A 20,044-nucleotide genomic window follows, 5' to 3' on the forward strand; every position below is an offset into this window, starting at 1 on the left:
AAAGATTTAAAGGGGCAACTTTTTCCAGAGGGTGGTGCTTATCTGGAATGAGCTGTCAGTTGCAATGGCAAAGGCAGATACAATTACACCATTTAAAAGACACTTGACAGGTGTCAGTTAAGTTTGGAGGCACGTGGGCCAGTGCCACTAGCTTGGTTTGGCAACTTGATCAAAGTGCTAATTTCTGCTCTGTATTGCTCTCAATCTGGGTTAGCCTGGAAATAAATTTGGCTAAAATTAAAATGCAGACTACAAATGGAAAGCCAAATGACCCAATTTAGGCCCAAGTTTCAAAATGAATGCTGAAATGTTGAAGTGGTTTCAGTTCCCTCAGCTCAAGCCTGTAGTTGGGGTGATGACGTGACAATTGAATGTAAACTGAAAATTAGATTAAGTAATTAGATTGGAGATTTGATTTACTGGCACCTATTAACATTGTCATGTACTGGATAACTAGCTGTATACTGATAACTTTAAATGCACTATTCTACTGGGTACCAGTGATGACAGAAATGACCAGACGAGTAATACAGACTACTAGAATTTAAATCTTACCACAGCATCTGTGGAATTTAAATTTAATCGATTTCGAATTAAAATGGAAATAAGTCACCCATAATAATGACAGCAAAAATTACTGTATTGTCATTTGAGATATAGTCAAGCTCATTAACATATTTCCAGAGTAAATATTCTGGAACCCCAGACCCACCAATGGTTTATTCTTAAAATCCGTCAAATGGCCTGGAAAATTAACTCAATTCAAAGTAAATTAGAGAAGGGGAACAAATGATTCCACATCCTGCAGGGTGAATGAACAAAAACAAATGGGTCATACAAAAGTTGAGCAGCTTGAGATTGAAAGTTAAAATTGAAAATTAAAAACTGATGAATTGAAAAAACTCAAACACACAAAAATGGTTTGATTATTTTATTAAAAATCTACCGCTCTCTAAAAAAAAAGTCTAATTTACAACTACTGCACAACAGCTATACACTCAAATAAAGTGCTAAACCTGTGGAAATAAAAAACACTTTACCAAACTATACATCCAGCCACAATTCTATAGTAAACAAACAGGCTCTTTTTATGGGGTGAGTGCAAGTTATCAATTTCTCTTTCCATCGCCATTTTATTACGAACAGTCTCAGTTGATGCCCTTTTCAGGCACAGGATTCTTGCAACAGATTCAACAACCCAGCAGAATTGCTGCCAATCCTAGCAACTCTGGAACAGGCTTGCCGTTACTGTCTACTGGCAAGATGCTGGTGGCTGCATTTTATGTTGGCTTACTAGTGCCTAGTCTATTACAACCAGCAACAAGGCGTTGGTGTATTTGGGCCATTGCAACTGGAGGACAATATGTATATTACAAACTTGATAAATTGTGATCATAGGCACTGCTGATTCAACTATGAAGGATGATAAGGACAGATGCAGCACAAATGCTCATTGGTTTCCAAAGGAAAAATTGTGTGTTGAAGACATAAAGTGTGGCACCATTAGTTAATCCCGCTACTTTTCATCTCAAAACAACATAAGTTCTGAATTACAGTAAGTAATACAGCATGTTTCAGAGCTCAAAATCAATCCATTTTAATGCAGGCATTAAAGCTTGACCAGAGTTTACTTTACTACAAGAATGAAACAAGAATTCTCCCAAGAGTCCTCTTGATTGTTCCCTTTTTTAATATTGAAATTCCACTCTTTCTTGTGTTTTGAAGTCTTACTTTAAATGTATGAAGCCATTATTTATTAGGATCCTGTTTAAGCCTTACCTTCAGGGTGAATAATGTGTCAATAAAAAAAGATGGGACGTGAGCCACTCTGCTGATGTGTGAAGGATTGCTGCATACTGTTTCCGTTTTGGATGAGAGTAGTTGATAAGACTTATTGGTCATGTTTGGACAGCTTTAGCAAGCCAATCATTTGGTCACGGAAGAAAACAAGACCACAAGCAGAGTAAAGATTTTGTGATAACGGTAGTTGTAAATTACTTAACCGTTAAACGGTGTTGATTTGTGCAAGGCAACCATGACACGGGAGAAATCAGATCTTCAGTTACCCAAATGAAAAATCAATGAATGTTGATTTCACTGTAGCTAGAAAATAAAACAAATAAAACATGCATATTCAGCAGGTCAGGCAGCATATTTGAAGAGAGAAACAGAGCTAGTATTTCAAGTCAAAGATCCTTCAACAGGACTGGAAACATGAGGAACTTGTTGCTTGGCTATCTGAAAATACAGATCACAGATATGATATGATAGCAGCATTTAAGAGGCTTTTAGATAGGCAGAGGAATAGAAGGATATGGATTATGTACAGGCAGACCAAGTTCAGCACAAACATTGTGGACTGAAAGGTCCGTTCCTGCGTGGTACTGTTCCATGGAACATCTATGGAGAGAGAGGGGGCTTGAGAGAGATGATGATTGATGTTTCAGGTGGATGAATTTGCACCTGAAAAGGTTGGTTATTTGAAACTGTTAAATTCATTATCAAATCGAAAGGGCTGCACATGTCGGTTGGAAGATGGAAAGTTGTTCCTTGAATCTATATCGGGAAAAGTATCGGAGGGCAAAGCCAGGACAAAGTGGGAATGGTACAGAAAAAAAAGCAATAGGTGACCAGTAGTTTAAATTCATTTTACAAATTTAATTGAGGTGGTCTGCAAAGCAGTCACCCAATCTGCATTCAGTCTCTCCAAAGTAGAGGAAATCACCGATAGCAATACATTAAATACATTCATGTATTGCCCTCAGTGGCCTCCTCTACTTTGGAGAGACAGAATGCAGATTGGGTGGCTGCTTTGCAGACCACCTCAATTACTTCCCCTTGAAGGACTGCTTGGATTCTTGGGTGGCAGGAAGGAATGTGGTAAAGGGCCAGTGTTGCATCTCCTGCTGAGCACTGTATGGCACAAATGTTAAATAAAGATTTATTTTGTTCTGGCCGCACTGGTGCCCCATGCAAAAGGTACAACCTCTACCAATGCAGCACTCCTCAGTATCAACACTGAAATTCCAGTTTGGTATCGTGCTGAAGAACCTGCAGAAAGGCTTAAACTTTCAGAATCAGAAACGGAAGTACTATAACTATGATTGACACCCAATCTGAACTGCAATTAAGAGTCACATTTTCAATAAGAAAACAAAACAAATGTTCCAGACTGCACGGCTGGTGTGGAATTTAATTATATAGCAAGCATTTTTGTGAAAATACTGGTAAATGTTTGAAAGCACCTATCTAGTTCAATTAAATAGTCAACTGGAGAGACGATTGCAGGATTTTAAACAGTTCTTACTTTCTGAAACCCTGCTTGATTTTATTACATAAACTGTAATTGAAAATTTCCCTTGGACAGATATTAGTAAAAGATTACCAAGGGTATTTTTAGGTCATGAACCCAGTAATTTAGTAAACCTGGAGTTGCTGCTAACCAAAGCAGGCATTATCCAGATGTTCTTTTAACACTGGGCTTTAGGAATGGCGAATAGGTCCATCAAATTTTAAGTGTTACTATGTATTATTGGAACCCCATCTTGTAACTGGTGCAAGTAACCAACCTGCATATCAAATTCCTGATGATATTACAAGTCATTGCCCCATATCACACTAGCACCATGCTCTTAAATCTGAATACACAGGTTAGTTCACAAATCAACTTGCCCCACGGCATGGTGGTGCAATGGTAGAGTTGCTGCCGTACAGTGCTTTCAGCGCCAGAGACCCGGGTTTGATCCAGACTATGGGTGCTGTCTGTATGGAGTTTGTACGTTCACCCCGTGACCACGTGGGTTTTCTCCATGATCTTCGGGTTCCTCCCACACTCCAAAGACGTACGGGTTCATAGGTTAATTGGCTTTCTATAACTATAAATTGTCCCTACTGTATGTAGGATAGTGTTAATGTGCAGGGATCGCTGGTCCTTGCAGACTTGGTGGGCCAAAGGGCCTCATTCTGTGCTGCATCTTTAAACAAAACAACATCCATCAAGTGCAATGCGCGAGTTAACCAGTAGAAAAATGCATCCGTGATGAATGAATCAGTCCAAACAGCTGAATGATGTTTCCTGTCCATAATATTTTAGATGGGACAGCATGAGGTAGAATTGAAACATCCTGACAGGAGGAGTGGCTATAGAACTTGCACTAGCCCCTTCCCTAAACCAATCTAATTTCAAGTAAACACAACATATTTCTACAATATTTTTAACATTATTTGATCTTTCACACAATAATCCCGTTTCCAACAACAGGATTCAATCGGTTTAAGATGCGTACCTTGAAAACTAACAGACATGCTATTGTCTTTCCAATTAGGCTAGAAACAAAAAATTACAAACATTTACCCTTTGTGTTCCCGTGATGGGATATTGGTCAATGTCTTTAAATCACCTTCTGCATCAGAATCACAAAAATACGTATTTAAGGGTGTCAAAACAAGGCTTTTAAAACTGGGAGCTTAAGATCAAAGCTCATCATCAATTCTGAAAGGTATTCAATATTCCTATTTGATTTATATGGATCTGATAACAATGTTGAAAACAAGGCAGCCCAGGCCAACAGCTTGTAATTTTCCTTCCCATTCAGGTTTACAACAGTCGTGAAACTTCTAAACACATTTTGCCAAAATTGATTTTCTTCCATATTTGTTAGATTTTTAAATCGACTTCTTGCGTTTGGTCGCTGATCTTTCAGGCTTCTGTTTTATTGATTTTGTTTAAACATTAGAGGCCCCTTTGCTTTGCCTTTGTTGCAGAAACAATGATTAGGCACTTGTGCAGTCTTCTTCGATGACCCGGTTCATGCTCGTGCCATGGGTGATGTGTGTTGCCGGGTTTGTGAGATCTCTGATGCTATTATGCCGGGACTGGTCATTCAGGCGGTGTAGGCTGCTTTGCCGAGACTGATCATTGAGCCGTGGCAGACTACCGTGAACCAACCTCTCATCCAGAGCTCTTAAGCTGCACGGTGTGTATCTGGAGAAACAACATTAAGCGTCACATACCATTAGCCCTTTCTTTTGACCAGCATATAGTCAACTGCTGTGTTTACGGGTTGGTAATAGATGGCGATACAGAGTTCATGCCAGCAGCACCCATCACATTTTAAAAGCACATTTGATGAATGTTAGCCAATGCTAAACTTTTAACTGGGAACAGATATGGAAACTCAAAGCTGATTGGAGATACAAAAAAAAACAAAAAAAAAAAATAGAAGACAGAGGACACATTGATTACTAATAAACAAAACTTCCCAACACTGGCAGATGGTCTCCCTAAGCATCAGCAATATATTCCTTTCCACAATCTTTTATTTAACCTAAAAACTAAGCTCTGCAATTACTTAGAAACTAGTGCTAGAACGACCGGCAGGATGATGGCCGATGGTTTTGTAACAATTTATCATGGCGTAACTACAGAATTAAAAAAAAATTAAGAATTGAATTATTAAAGTCTTTCAATCTTGCTCCATAGTTTCTCTCCCCAAAACACCCAATCTCTATTAAGACGAGACTGCAGATGGTGGGTTCTGGAACAAAAACCAACATCTTGGTTCTCTCATACCGCAACTCGCACCTGTTCACCTAATTTTCTTCCCCACTTGCATCTCTCCCATTACCCTATTATCCTCTCTCCTTAAACTTCCACCTACAAGCCTGTACCACACCCACCAGACCCTCTGCTGGATTCAGCCATCTTAACTCTCCTCATAATCTTGATACGAAGTTTCAGCCCAAAATGTTGATTTGCACATTTTGCCTCCATAGATGCTGCTTCACACATCGAGTTCTTCCAGTGTTCTGGTTTGAATCTCTATTGCTGGTCAGCAAGCCTTAGGCCAAGTTCTGTTGACAATCCCTCAACAATCCCTCAATTTTGGTCGCCTAATTATAGGAAGGATGTCAACAAAATAGAGAGAGTACAGAGGGGGAACTTCTTTACTCAGAGAGTGGTGGCTGTGTGGAATGAGCTTCCAGTGAAGGTGGTGGAGGCAGGTTCGTTTTTATCATTTAAAAATAAATTGGAGTTATATGGACAGGAAAGGAATGGAGGGTTATGGTCTGAGCGCAGGTATATGGGACTAGGGGAGAATACGTGTTTGGCACGAACTAGAAGGGTCGAGATGGCCTGTTTCCGTGCTGTAATTGTTATATGGTTATATGGAGAGTTATGAGCAAAGCTCATGAAACCCTTGTATAACATAACATGGGATACATTCAAGCAGGGGCAGCTGCTTATACTGAATATGCATTGAGATGGGGAGGGTGGGCCGTCGATGACAAGGGATGTCTACCAGCAGAATTCAGCTGACATGCAGAATAGACTTCCTGATCTGGAAACCTTTCCTTGGGGGAAGAAAAATATAATGTATTCATACATATCCATGTAAATGTTAATGAGTTGGTGTTCAAAATAAGCAGGGAATGTTGGGTAATAAAGCTCTCTCTCGTGATCCAGGCAACCTGCGTGTAAGTTGTTATTCATTCTGCCGCCGGAATATTAAAAAAATTGGTGACGAGGATGGGATAGAGTTTGTGAACTCATCCTTTAAATACAATGCAGGACTGTTTTTCAACATGCAGTATTGTTTAACCTTTTAAACAGCAAATACGGGGTTGTGTCGCAGTTGTTTGCAAGCTGGACACGATAGGCCACAGATCCTTCTATGCAGGGGACTGTAGATTAAAACAGCAGCTTGACAAATCCTCGAGAATTTGTCAGGTTATCTCTATGTTGCGTCTGCGTGGCAAGATGCCATCCTTGCGATTGTATAAGATTTTTGTTTTTTGTCGAGTTCCTCAAGCTGAATAGCCTTTGTACAGCTAAGTTTTAGGTGGATTGTTACACCAGAACAGACAGGAAATCGGGGTTTTTGAACGGGCAGTGTATTTGTATTCTGTATGGTCTGTATTTATTCATGCCTATTATATTCTGTTCTGTTGAAGCAAAACAAGAAATTCATTGTCCTATCTGGGACACATGACAATAAACTCTTGAATCTTGTGATCTCCCACGGAATGAACGACGGGCAGGAAAAGCCTATTGCTTTTGAATCCGGCACCTTATCACCGAGTGAGCATATTTGGCACATATAGAAAAGGAAGCACTCAGCATTGTGTTCAGAATCAGGAAATTCCATCAGTTTCTTCTCGGCAGACCATTCACCCTAGTGACTGATCACAAGCCACTACTAGTAATACTTGGACCCAAGTCAGCTATACCTTCCATGGCAGCATCAAGGATGCAGCGCTGGGCAATTTTGCTATTCCAGTAGGAGTACAGAAGCTCCAAGTGCAACACAGTTGCAGATGCGTTGTCCCGGTTGCCCCATGAGAACTCTGACGTGGGAAGTGAGAAACTCAATCTACACACTGCAAATTGTAGATGAAGACTTTCCAGTGACTGCAGCAGAAACAGAGAAAGACACTGTATTGAAGTGGGTCTACGAACAGACATTGAACGGTTGGACTGAAATAGATAGTGGATTGAACTCAGTTCTGAACTCAGAGCTGAAGCCTTTCCATAATTGCTGCCATGAATTGTCATGCGAGCAGGGATGCATTAAGTGAGGTTACAGAGTTGTTGTACCAGAGTCTTTGAGAAACAAAACTATGAATGAACTTCATGCCGAACATCCTGGCATGGTTAAGCCACTGTCCCACTTACGTGTCCTTGGCACGCTAATTACGCCACCTCGTGATCGCGTTGAGGCGTGACGGTCCCGCGGAGGTCGCGCGCAACTTCATGCATCTGCATAACCGTTTTGAGCGCGTGACTTCATTTGAAGATGGACACAAAATGCAGGAGTAACTCAGCGGGACCGGCAGCATCTCTGGAGAGAAGCAATGGGTGATGGTTCGGGTCAAGACCCTTCTTCAGAATGAAAGAAGGGTCTTGACCCGAAAGTTCATCCATTCATTCTCTCCAGAGATGCTGCCGGTCCCGCTGAGTTACTCCTGCATTTTGTGTCCATCTTCAAATGAAGTCTGAAGCATGAAGTTGCGCGCGACCTTCGAGGGACCGTCGCGCCTCAACGCGATCACCAGGTACAGCGCACATCTCCATACCCCTCCGCCCTTCTCAGTGGGACCGGCCCCACGCAGCCCTGCGCCTCAACGCGACGACGAGGTCGCGTAATTTGCGTGCCAAGGACACGTAAGTGGGACAGGGCCTTAAGCATGAAGTCAATTGCCAGACGTTTTGTGTATTGGCCAGGTATTGACAGTGACATCGAGTCACTGGTGAGCAAATGTAGCGTCTGCCAAAATTACAGGAGTAAACCACGAAAAACACCACTGCAACCCTGGTCATGGCAAGTAGACCTTTTGAGAGCGTTCATGTAGATTTTTGTGAAAAGGGTAATGATCACTATCTGGTACTAGTAGATAGTCATTCCAAATGGATTGAGGTCAAGCATACGAGTGTACTAGTAACTTTAGAAATAGGTTACACTACTTAAAGTAGTAATATGATTAATAACATCTGAACATTACACAATGTTCTGCTATTGCTAAACTTGGGCTTGGATGGAAAGACTAACCACATGGGGACTGAACAAGTTTAGTTATTATTGAACAGAAACAGGATATTTTGTCCATCCCCTCTATCTAACATTTGAACATGTTACACAATTGTTTTTCCCCCTTTTCCTCCACTAATCACAATAATTCTGTGGTTGGGAGCTCAGTTCACCTTAACAGGTAAAATAGTACTCTATAAATCACCTACTGCTTTTATTAATAACAATCATAATAATTATTTCATAGCTCATATATGTAGAGAAAGTGTAAATATTTCCTATGTCTATCCTACCGATCTCAAAACTTATAGGCCTTAATCAGGTTACCTCGGTTTCACATTTCAAAAGAACAGTCTTAATGTGTTTGATCTGTTAACATTCAGTTCTGGTATCTTGTGACTTGCAGTGATTAATGGGTACATTTACAACAATCTGCACTTTTTTCACTTCTACACCCACATCTATGGCCCCTTCTAATAGTACATGCATGCACCTATCTGTGGAAGAACTTTAAAGCTAAGCTGCATTTTTCAAATTCACAGATTTGTTCATCTTATATTTAAGATGTTTCCTTCAATGAAACACATATATACTTGTGCTCTTTGCATAAATTAACTTTATACCTGGATATACTGTATATCAAATATGAAATGTGTTGTGATTATGTGCATCCAGATATGAAATATTAAACAATACTCCTGAATAATTTAAACAGTGCAAAACCCAATATCAGTTTTTTTTAAATAGAATAATTCAATCTGAACATTCTAAAAAGTAATCTGGTTCAGCCAAGGTTTATCCGCGGAGCAGCTCACCTGCCATCCCGTGACCTGTGAAGGCTGCCGTGGTAACTGCTGAGCTTACTGTGGACGCTGCCAGCTTTGCTCCTCTGATCATCCATGGCCAGTTGCTGGGAGGAGGCGTGAGTGGATGTTCCTTGGGTGGAGGTGCCTCGAGATTTGCGGATGATGGGGGTGTTTGGATCTCTCAGCAGAGACTGAGCAAACTCTGGTTCCTGCAAAACTTGGCGACTCTCATTCACAGAACTGAAAATGAAAAAGACAGGAACCTGGGATCAATTGTGGAACCCAGTTAAAGAGAAGACAATTCTTTGGTCAACTTTTAGGTTTCATTTACATCCTCAACTCCTGACATCCCCAACACAACTTCTCACTGTTTTACCCCTGACTTTGACCTCCATTTCAAAATCCTGATTACATTTATAGATTTAAACAGCGAGGAGTTATACCATTAAACATACTGGCTTTTGAAACAGTAGGGCAAGTTCCACAGGAAAAGAGATAGTAATGTTAATTAAGACTAACTCTTTCTGGAAAGAATAATTCTTTTCAGGTCTGGAAAATTGCTACTGCCCATCACCAAATTTTTTGATGCTGAAGTTAATTAATATAAATATCTATGATTGGTAAGACTATGGGGAACCGGGTAAATGTAAAGTTATTTAAGCTACAGCCACTGACCAGACTGAACAACGAAATATGCTCAGGAACAGAATAATTTCCAACTGGGCACCTTAGTAAAATTCTTCATGCAGAGTCAACTTATTTCATGGTGCATGCGAAGAATGCAGGAACATTTGTACGTTAACATTAACACATGCTGAGCAACACGTGTTCAGCTTCTTTCCCACAGCCTGCCTCATCCCTCCACCCTTTCACTCTAAACCGAGTCTTTGCACATGCTCTTAATTTATTGAAATCTAGTATCCCAGGTTGCGGATTGTTTGGTACTCCTGGAACTCAGGACTAGAAAGGTCTTTGGGAGAGAGACTAAGAGTTGCGGTAAGTTTGAATTGGAGTTAATTGTTTCACTGGAACATAAAAGCACACTGTGCACTTCAGTTCATCAGTACATTATTACAAAATGGGCTCAAGAACAGAAAACACCAGAGGTTTGAACTCAACTAATTTAGTAGGCTGCTGGAGTCATCTCAGACTTGCTTAGGCGTCCCCAATCAATGATTGCACACAAATGATGCCAAATCTAAGATACGTTTAATTAAATGGCAAAATTCACTCAAATGTCTGAGTGTGTCTCCATTTCCATTATCAACAGTTTCAACGGTTTTTAAAGTCTTTTATTGTCACATGAACCAATTAAGGTACACTGATATGCAAAATACCATACAGCCATACAAAAAAAACGACATACAACTACATAAAAGTTAACACAAGCATCCACCACAGCGGATTCCTCACTGTGATGGAAGACAAAAATGTCCTCTTCTTCCTCTTTATTCTCTCGGTCGGGGCAGTCGAACCATCCATCAGGGCGATCGAAGCTCCCGCAGCCGGCGGTCGAAACTCCCGCGTTGGGGCAGCCGAAGCTCTTGCAGCTAGGAGTTCCTGAAGTCGGTCTCTGACCAGACACCGCGCGCTCCATGATGTTAAGTCCGCAAGCACCCACGGTTCGAGCTCTGAGGTCGATCGTTGGCAAAAGGGATCTCGGGCTCCGCAATGGTAAGTCCACAGGCTCTCAGAAGTCGGTCTCCAGCAAAGGCTGCCAACTCCTCGATGTTATGCCGCAGTGCGGACGGAGATACGATACGGCAGGGAAAAAAAAAAAAAAAAATCGCAACTCCGTCGAGGTGAGAGATTAGAAAAAGTTCCCCCCAACCTCCTACATGAAACAAGTCAATGACCACTAAAAGCATACCATTAAAACACAAAGAAGGAAGGGACAAACAAACTGTTGGCGAGGCAGCCATTGCTGGCGCCACCCAGTGGAACTGTTTCAGCTATAGTGGAGTAATCGCATGTGGATTTAAAGAACAACCATGTTCAAATGGGTGTGCGCCAGTCCTGATCAGGGATAAGCCAAGTCCAGGAGTAGCAGTATGATGCAATGAGTCGAGCTGCTGCCTTACAGTTCCAACAACTCTGGCCATTGGAGCAGTGTCGAGTTGCTCTCCCCATTACATGTGTTCTCCACATTAACCTGCAAGTTGAGGGTGCTCCAGTTTCTTTTCACATCCCAAACATCACATCACGTGTTCATCCGTCACTCGAAGTAAATATGCAGGTACAGCAGGCAGTGAAGAAAGCAAATGGCATGTTGGCCTTCATAACACGAAGAGTTGAGTATAAGAGCAAAGAGGTCCTTCTGCAGTTGTACAGGGCACTGTTGAGACCACACCTGGAGTATTGTGTGCAGTTTTGGTCTCCAAATTTTAGGAAGGACATTCTTGCTATTGAGGGAGTGCAGCGTAGGTTCACAAGGTTAATTCTCAGGATGGCGGGACTATCATATGCTGATAGAATGGAGATGCTGGGCTTGTATACTCTGAAATTTAGGATGAGGGGGGATCTTATTGAAACATATAAGATTGTTAAGGGCTTGGACACGCTAAAGGCGGGAAACATGTTCCCGATGTTGGGGGAGTCCAGAACCAGGAGCCACAGTTTAAGAATAAGGGGTAAGCCATTTAGAACGGAAATGACAAAAAACACCGTTTCCACCGAGTTGTGAGTCTGTGGAATTCTCTGCCTCAGAGGGCGGTGGAGGCTGCTGCTCTGGATGCTTTCAAGAGAGCTAGACGGAGCTCTTAAAGATAGCGGAGTCAAGGGACAAGGGGAGAAAGCAGGAACGGGGTACTGATTGTGGATGATCAGCCATGATCACATTGAATGGCGGTGCTGGCTCGAAGGGCCAAATGACCTACTCCTGCACCTATTGTCTATAAAAACATGCGGTTTGGTCGGTTAATTGGCCAACTCTGTAAATTGCCCCTCGCGCAAGTGGGTGGTTGAATTGATCAGAATGGGGTGAGAACAGGTTATAGGGGAAATGGGATTGGTCTCCAGCTGATATAGGCTCGATGGGCTGAATGGTCTCACTTCTTTGCCACAAGGAATATGACAAAGTGCATACCAAGCGGTGGTATTACCAGCATCTTCATTAGCTGTGTCTGGAGTTTGTGGATCTCACTTGAATGGTAATTTAAGCCTACAAAAACTGGATGTTGAATTTGAGCCACATTTGGGGTGCTGTTGCAGAATTTAAACAGCTGCATTAGCAGATAGGGCAGACATGGTGCTCACACAAAGTGCAATGGGGAACTGGAGGAAGGCTGCGTCTTGGGCAACTAAGAATAGGAGTTTTTTTCTGCCAAATAATAATCCCAACATATCTAGCATGCTTCCCAGTTTCCCACTCACACACACCCCTTTGAATGCTACATTTCCTTGCAAAATGGATTGATAAAATAGGATGACAAATGACAGCAGAAAACTCACTCTTTCTTCTTGCGCCCATGGAAGAAGCTGGCCCATTCAAAACAGGTCTTCTTACTGCCAACCCAGAACACGGATGGGATCCCGACCACCAAAGCCATCAGATACTTCATCAGGAAGAGTATAAGATCAGGGCGGCTCACTTGCGTCACCTCGAAAGGGATAACAATTTAGCACGATGTTTATTTATTTAGCTGCAACATAGATTACAAAAACAAGGAAGCGATGCTAAATCTGTACAGAGCACGGAGTGCTGCATAAAGTATCTGTCACATTACTGGAAGGATGCAGAGGGTAGATGATGCCAGAATTGGAAAACTTTAGAGATGAACAAATCCTGCTTAGGCTACAGCTCTTTAGTTTTGATCCTGAGAGAAGGTTCAATTGAAGGGTGTAAAATAAGGGTTGGGGTAGAAAAACAATAAGGATTATTTCCCTTAAACAAGAATAACAAAAAGGGGGTACTTATTTGAAGAATCTTGTAGGCTTAGAGGCGAGGACTTTTCTCCTCCATCCAGAGTGGCAAGAATCCAGGACTGGATTGGTTAAAGGATGGTCGCGGTAGAAATCTTCCTTACATTTAAGTAATAGGATGTTTACATTGAGACCTGTAGTCTACAAGATTTTGGAATTGGTATTGGCCTAGTGAGACCACACCTGGAGTATTGTGTGCAGTTTTGGTCCCCTAATTTGAGGAAGGACATACTTGCTATGGCGGGAGTGCAGCGTAGGTTTACAAGGTTAATTCCCAGGATGGCAGGACTGTCATATGCTGAGAGAATGGAGCGGCTGGACTTGTACACTCTGGAGTTTAGAAGGACGAGAGGATCTTATTGAAACATAAAGATTGTTAAGGGTTTGGACATGCTAGAGGCAGGAAACATGTTCCCAATGTTGGGGGAGTCCAGAACATGGGGCCACAGTTTAAGAATAAAGGGTAAGCCATTTAGAACAGAGACGAGGCAACACTTTTTCTCATAGAGAGTTCGGAGTCTGTGGAATTCTCTGCCTCAGAAGGCGGTGGAAGCTGGTTCTCTGGATACTTTCAAGAGAGAGCTAGATAGGGATCTTAAAGATAGCAGAGTCAGGGGATATGGTGAGAAGGCAGGAACGGGGTACTGATTGGGGATGATCAGCCATGATCACATTGAATGGGGTGCTGGCTCGAAGGGCCGAATGGCCTACTCGTGCACCTATTGTCTATAAAGGTGGAGAGTTGTATAATCGACTCAGTTACGATTAATATCTTGAATTATTTGCATTCCCCAATCCCAAACACTACCTCACCAAGCCATACCACATCTTGTCACGACACATGCAATCTGCTCTTCTCTCTCTACATTTACGCAATGAGTCTTAAAATGAATAAAGAGCATTTCCTAATAACCAGATGGAGCAAAGGCTTACCATTTCTAAACACCTTAGCAGTATCATGGACCATATAAACAAAAAGTGCTTATCAACTGCAGAGAATCTCACTTTCAGGTGTTTCTTCAATTGCTAGTGGCTATTATTGCTCTGACAGATGAATTATAAATTATAAATTATAGTCCATTACCAAATTAGTACTGTCTTAAGAATATTTACTCAACTTGTAAAACATCTCACCTCAGAATTGTTAAATTATTTCAACTGTTCAGACCTCTTTGTACATTACACTGGAGTCATCTGTTCCTGAAACTTTAGACAAATCCCTTGTGACTATATTATATCCTGAAGTGTCTGCAAAACTTTGAGCTTGTATAACCCAACTGTCATTTATGTTGAGAAATGCAAGACTGTTGGCAAAGTGGAAGAAATTATCAACAAAATTAGAAAAGCTAAAAGAAGATACGAGGTTGCTTTGACAAGTAAGGTAAAAGTAAATCCGAAGGGTTTCTACCGCTATATTAATAGCAAAAGGATAACGAGGGATAAAATTGGTCCATTAGAGAGTCAGAGTGGACAACTATCTGCAGAGCCAAAAGAGATGGGGGAGATATTGAACAGTTTCTTTTCTTCGGTATTCACCAAGGAGAAGGATATTGAATTATGTGAGGTAAGGGAAACAAGTAGAGTAGCTATGGAAACTATGAGGATCAAAGAAGAGGAAGTACTGACACTTTTGAGAAATATAAAAGTGGATAAGTCTCCAGGTCCGGACAGGATATTCCCTAGGACATTGAGGGAAGTTAGTGTAGAAATATCAGGGGGTATGGCATAAATATTTCAAATGTCATTAGAAACGGGAATAGTGCCGGAGGATTGGCGTACTGCGCATGTTGTTCCATTGTTTAAAAAGGGGTCTAAGAGTAAACCTAGCAATTATAGACCTGTTAGTTTGACGTCAGTGGTGGGCAAATTAATGGAAAGAATACTTAGAGATAATATATATAAGCATCTGGATAAACAGGGTCTGATTAGGAACAGTCAACATGGATTTGTGCCTGGAAGGTCTTGTTTAACTAATCTTCTTGAATTTTTTGAAGATGTTACACGGGAAATTGATGAGGGTAACACAGTGGATGTTGTATATATGGACTTCAGTAAGGCCTTTGACAAGGTTCCTCATGGAAGGTTGGTTAAGAAGGTTCAATGGTTGGGTATTAATGGTGGAGTAGCAAGATGGATTCAACAGTGGCTGAATGGGAGATGCCAGAGAGTAATGGTGGATGGTTGTTTGTCAGGTTGGAGGCCAGTGATGAGTGGGGTGCCACAGGGATCTGTGTTGGGTCCACTGTTGTTTGTCATGTACATCAATGATCTGGATGATGGTGTGGTAAATTGGATTAGTAAGTATGCAGATGATACTAAGATAGGTGGGGTTGCGGGTAATGAAGTAGAGTTTCAAAGTCTACAGAGAGATTTATGCCAGTTGGAAGAGTGGGCTGAAAGATGGCAGATGGAGTTTAATGCTGATAAGTGTGAGGTGCTACATCTTGGCAGGACAAATCAAAATAGGACGTACATGGTAAATGGTAGGGAATTGAAGAATGTAGGTGAACAGAGGGATCTGGGAATAACTGTGCACAGTTCCCTGAAAGTGGAATCTCATGTAGATAGGGTGGTAAAGAAAGCTTTTGGTGTGCTGGCCTTTATAAATCAGAGCATTGAGTATAGAAGTTTGGATGTAATGTTAAAATTGTACAAGGCATTGGTGAGGCCAATTCTGGAGTATGGTGTACAGTTTTGGTCGCCTAATTATAGGAAGGATGTCAACAAAATAGAGAGAGTACAGAGGAGATTTACTAGAATGTTGCCTGGGTTTCAGCAACTAAGTTACAGAGAAAGGTTGAACAAGTTAGGGCTTTATTCTTTGGAGCGCAGAAGGTTAAGGGGGGACTTTAAAGATAGAGGTTTTTAAAATGATGAGAGGGATAGACAGAGTTGACGTGGAAAAGCTTTTCCCACTGAGAGTAGGGAAGATTCAAACAAGGGGACATGACATGAGAATTAAGGGACTGAAGTTTAGGGGTAACATGAGGGGGAACTTCTTTACTCAGAGAGTGGTAGCTGTGTGGAATGAGCTTCCAGTGAAGGTGGTGGAGGCAGGTTCGTTTTTATCATTTAAAAATAAATTGGATAGTTATATGGATGGAAAGGGAATGGAGGGTTATGGTCTGAGCGCAGGTATATGGGACTAGGGGAGATTATGTGTTCGGCACGGACTAGAAGGGTCGAGATGGCCTGTTTCCGTGCTGTAATTGTTATATGGTTATATTATATGGTTAAAAAGGCAAAGGGCTTCTGACCAAAGCAATAAAGGTAGACGAGATGGAAATGAAAAATAAAACCAAAGCTCTAGAAACATTTAGCAGCTTAAGCAGCATGAATGTGCAGAGATGCAGAGCTGACGTTCCAGGTCAATAGATGAGCAAATGTGAGAAACCAGGTGCTTCTACGTTGAAGACAGTGAAGGTTGTGGGGGTGGGGCGAGGGTGGAAAGAGGAGAGAAACATCTTGATAAATTTGATAGGCTTGTTATCTCAGCCATCCCTCTGTTCTCTCCAGCTCTGGCAACATATTCATTAGGGTTCCCTGCATCAATTCCTCTGGTAACATGGTGACCAAAACTGTAACTGTACTCCAACTTGGCTTAATGTCCTATGCTGTTCCAGTAAAGCCTTCCTGTTCTTGTATTCTGCCTCAGTCTTTCTTGCTCACTTAGTGAACTTTCTTGCTCACTATCAAGCTTGCTCCTAGTATTGGTATAATCTGCAAACCTCTAAACTATTGTGTTAATCCCTGAAGAACTCCACTGCATTTAACCAGCCACTAAAATTCCCATTTTAATCTTTGCTTTCCTGCCACTGAGCCAGTTGTAAATACAATTTACCACCTTCCCTTCAGGCTTTTACTATCCTAATCAACCATCCTGGATGACTTTGTTAAATGCCTCTAAAGTGCATACCTGGTAAGGGCAGGGAATGTGATATTCACGGCACCGTTCCTGAATCCATGTCGTCTCCCACACAGTTCGGAATGCTTGCTCGTAGAAATAACATCCAATCACGACAAGGAGTGGGACGAGATAGAGAACGCTGAACACACCAATTCGGATCATGAACTTCACCAGCTTGTCCTGATTCTCTTTCTCCAATGGGATTTCAATCCGCACACGGTTCAGTGATATTATACCTGCCAGCAACAAGGAAACCCCCACCACCACATAGAGACACAATGGAGCCAGGACAAAATACCGCAGTGCATCAACATTGTACAATCCAACAAAGCAAACGCCACTGATATTGTCCCCTTCGATTTTGTTCATGGCGAGGAGGATTATGGTGAGTGTCCCTGGGATCCCCCAGGCACTTGCATGAAACAGTAAGGCTTTCTTTTCTATTGCCTCACTGCCCCATTTGGGAACGGCAGCTAAAAACCACGTTATGGTAAGGACGACCCACCAAACTGAGCCAGCCATTGTGAAGAAGTACAGCACCATAAACAGGATAGTACATGCTTTATTGTGGGAGCCCTGTGTCACTGTGGATGCTTTGTAAACTGAAGGATCATTTCTGTTGCAGGCAACTGTGTCCTCAAAATGTTAAATGCCTCTAAAGTGCATACCTGGTAAGGGCAGGGAATGTGATATTCACGACACCGTTCCTGAATCCATGTCGTCTCCCACACAGTTCGGAATGCTTGCTCGTAGAAATAACATCCAATCACGACAAGGAGTGGGACGAGATAGAGAACGCTGAACACACCAATTCGGATCATGAACTTCACCAGCTTGTCCTGATTCTCTTTCTCCAATGGGATTTCAATCCGCACACGGTTCAGTGATATTATACCTGCCAGCAACAAGGAAACCCCCACCACCACATAGAGACACAATGGAGCCAGGACAAAATACCGCAGTGCATCAACATTGTACAATCCAACAAAGCAAACGCCACTGATATTGTCCCCTTCGATTTTGTTCATGGCGAGGAGGATTATGGTGAGTGTCCCTGGGATCCCCCAGGCACTTGCATGAAACAGTAAGGCTTTCTTTTCTATTGCCTCACTGCCCCATTTGGGAACGGCAGCTAAAAACCACGTTATGGTAAGGACGACCCACCAAACTGAGCCAGCCATTGTGAAGAAGTACAGCACCATAAACAGGATAGTACATGCTTTATTGTGGGAGCCCTGTGTCACTGTGGATGCTTTGTAAACTGAAGGATCATTTCTGTTGCAGGCAACTGTGTCCTCAAGAAGAAAACCAATAAAAAACACTAAGGAAACCATCATGTAACAGACTGCATAAAATATGATAGGGCGCTCCGGGTAGCGGAATCGTTTGACATCAATGAGGAATGTGAGGAAGGTGAAGAGTGTGGCAGACAGGCAGACAATGGATATCACACCAATGAAGTACCTGGCAAAGGACAGTTCTTCACGTCTGAAATACATGTTAGGGCAAGGAGGTGAACAGTCTGCAACCCCCAGGAAAGAATAGCCATGTTCTGGATTGATTTTCAATTCCCTTGGGCACCAGAAACCATAGTCTCTCTGCACAGCCATTGGGGCCTCCTCTGTGGGGTCACCATCTGAAACAGAGTCTGTTTGGCGTGGATAGCCTTCATCACAATCTGGAAACCTGGGGAGCATGAACAAAACAAAACATTCAATTGTTGTCCCATTGATATCCAATTCCCACAAATTCATTGATTACTACATTAAAAAAAAAATCAATTTGGAGGCATTGACAAAATGTTTAGCAAGTGTAATTAGTTGGAAGAACCCACGGTTGACAAGAAATCAGAATAATTAGTTGTCAGAGACAACTCTCATCTTTTCAACTGTCATTCCACTTGGCAATTAGTACGACTCTAAAATCAATAATTGATGTATCAGTGATTCATGTATAAACACTGCTGTAATTTCTACATGGTGAAACTAAAATGTATAAAAATACCCTTCAATAAAATCTGACAATGTGTACTTGAACCACATATGATTGTTTCTATTACAAATCTCAAATTGTGGAGCACAGTCAAATAAATAAATGATGGGTCTTTGGCCCAAACATACTGGAGAGCACTATATAACATTTATGATAAGAATTTCTAATTTAATGGCAGTTTAAGCTTATACAAAAGGAAGGTAACAGAGTTAGATCTGAACCTTGAGGACTGCCATGCTAAAACACAAATCTTCAAGAAAACAGAAACAACTGTAAAAGCCCATAGGTCAGAAAAGGGGGCAATTTTTTTTTGGCAAGAACATTTATTCAGCCATAACTTTTCAACTTTTTCCATCCCAGAAACTGAGATTTGCTGTGAATCTCCAACATTTTCTGTCACATTTTCAACGTTGCTATTCTTTCAAGTTCAGTTTTGATTCAGAAGGATTAAACTTCTTTCTTACTTTGCACACTCCATCTCTTCTGGCCATGTCACTCCAAACATTTCCATTAGCTTATGACACTCCATATAAGCTCGCTGGCACAGTTTACGGCATGGCCAAGTAAAACGCCCATATTCAGTGCATATTGGGGCATACATTGCACAGAGGAACGGCTGAAGGTCTCTGGAACATTTCAAGTTTACAAGAGGGTGGAATGGCTGAAAGAGAAAAATGACAGCATGTATAACGTTACGGCACTATTTGGAGGACATAACAGCAGAATTTAGTAACACATTACACCAGATTCAAAAGACAAAAAAAATTAAATCATTGTTACTGTCATATGATATATACAACAAATGGTCTACAATATGGAGTAGAGTCAAGGGTGTTTTATTGTCATATGTCCCAGATACAACAATGAAATTCTTACTTACAGCAGCACAA

At 41.6% G+C, this 20,044-nt stretch overlaps 1 protein-coding gene across 3 annotated transcripts in view; it reads right to left on the minus strand.

Moving 5' to 3' along the window:
- Window positions 1–916: 916 nt before the first annotated feature.
- The window catches only part of LOC129697012 (frizzled-3), a 52,393-nt gene continuing 33,265 nt past the window's right edge, over window positions 917–20,044 (minus strand). For 2 of the 3 annotated variants that reach the window (XM_055635198.1, XM_055635199.1), the window contains exons 3-7: window positions 19,619–19,815; window positions 17,831–18,848; window positions 12,785–12,933; window positions 9,344–9,574; window positions 917–4,984 (exon numbers count right to left, since the gene is read on the minus strand). In XM_055635198.1, the coding sequence (XP_055491173.1) occupies window positions 4,774–4,984; window positions 9,344–9,574; window positions 12,785–12,933; window positions 17,831–18,848; window positions 19,619–19,815 (1,806 nt within the window). In that variant the 3' untranslated portion in view covers window positions 917–4,773. Of the gene's footprint in view, window positions 4,985–9,343; window positions 9,575–12,784; window positions 12,934–17,171; window positions 17,797–17,830; window positions 18,849–19,618; window positions 19,816–20,044 lie in introns of those variants that run through there. The other variant, XM_055635200.1, reaches the window with a different exon arrangement.

Source organism: Leucoraja erinacea, chromosome 5 (genome assembly GCF_028641065.1).
Source record: "Leucoraja erinacea ecotype New England chromosome 5, Leri_hhj_1, whole genome shotgun sequence".
Classification (NCBI taxonomy): domain Eukaryota; kingdom Metazoa; phylum Chordata; class Chondrichthyes; order Rajiformes; family Rajidae; genus Leucoraja; species Leucoraja erinaceus.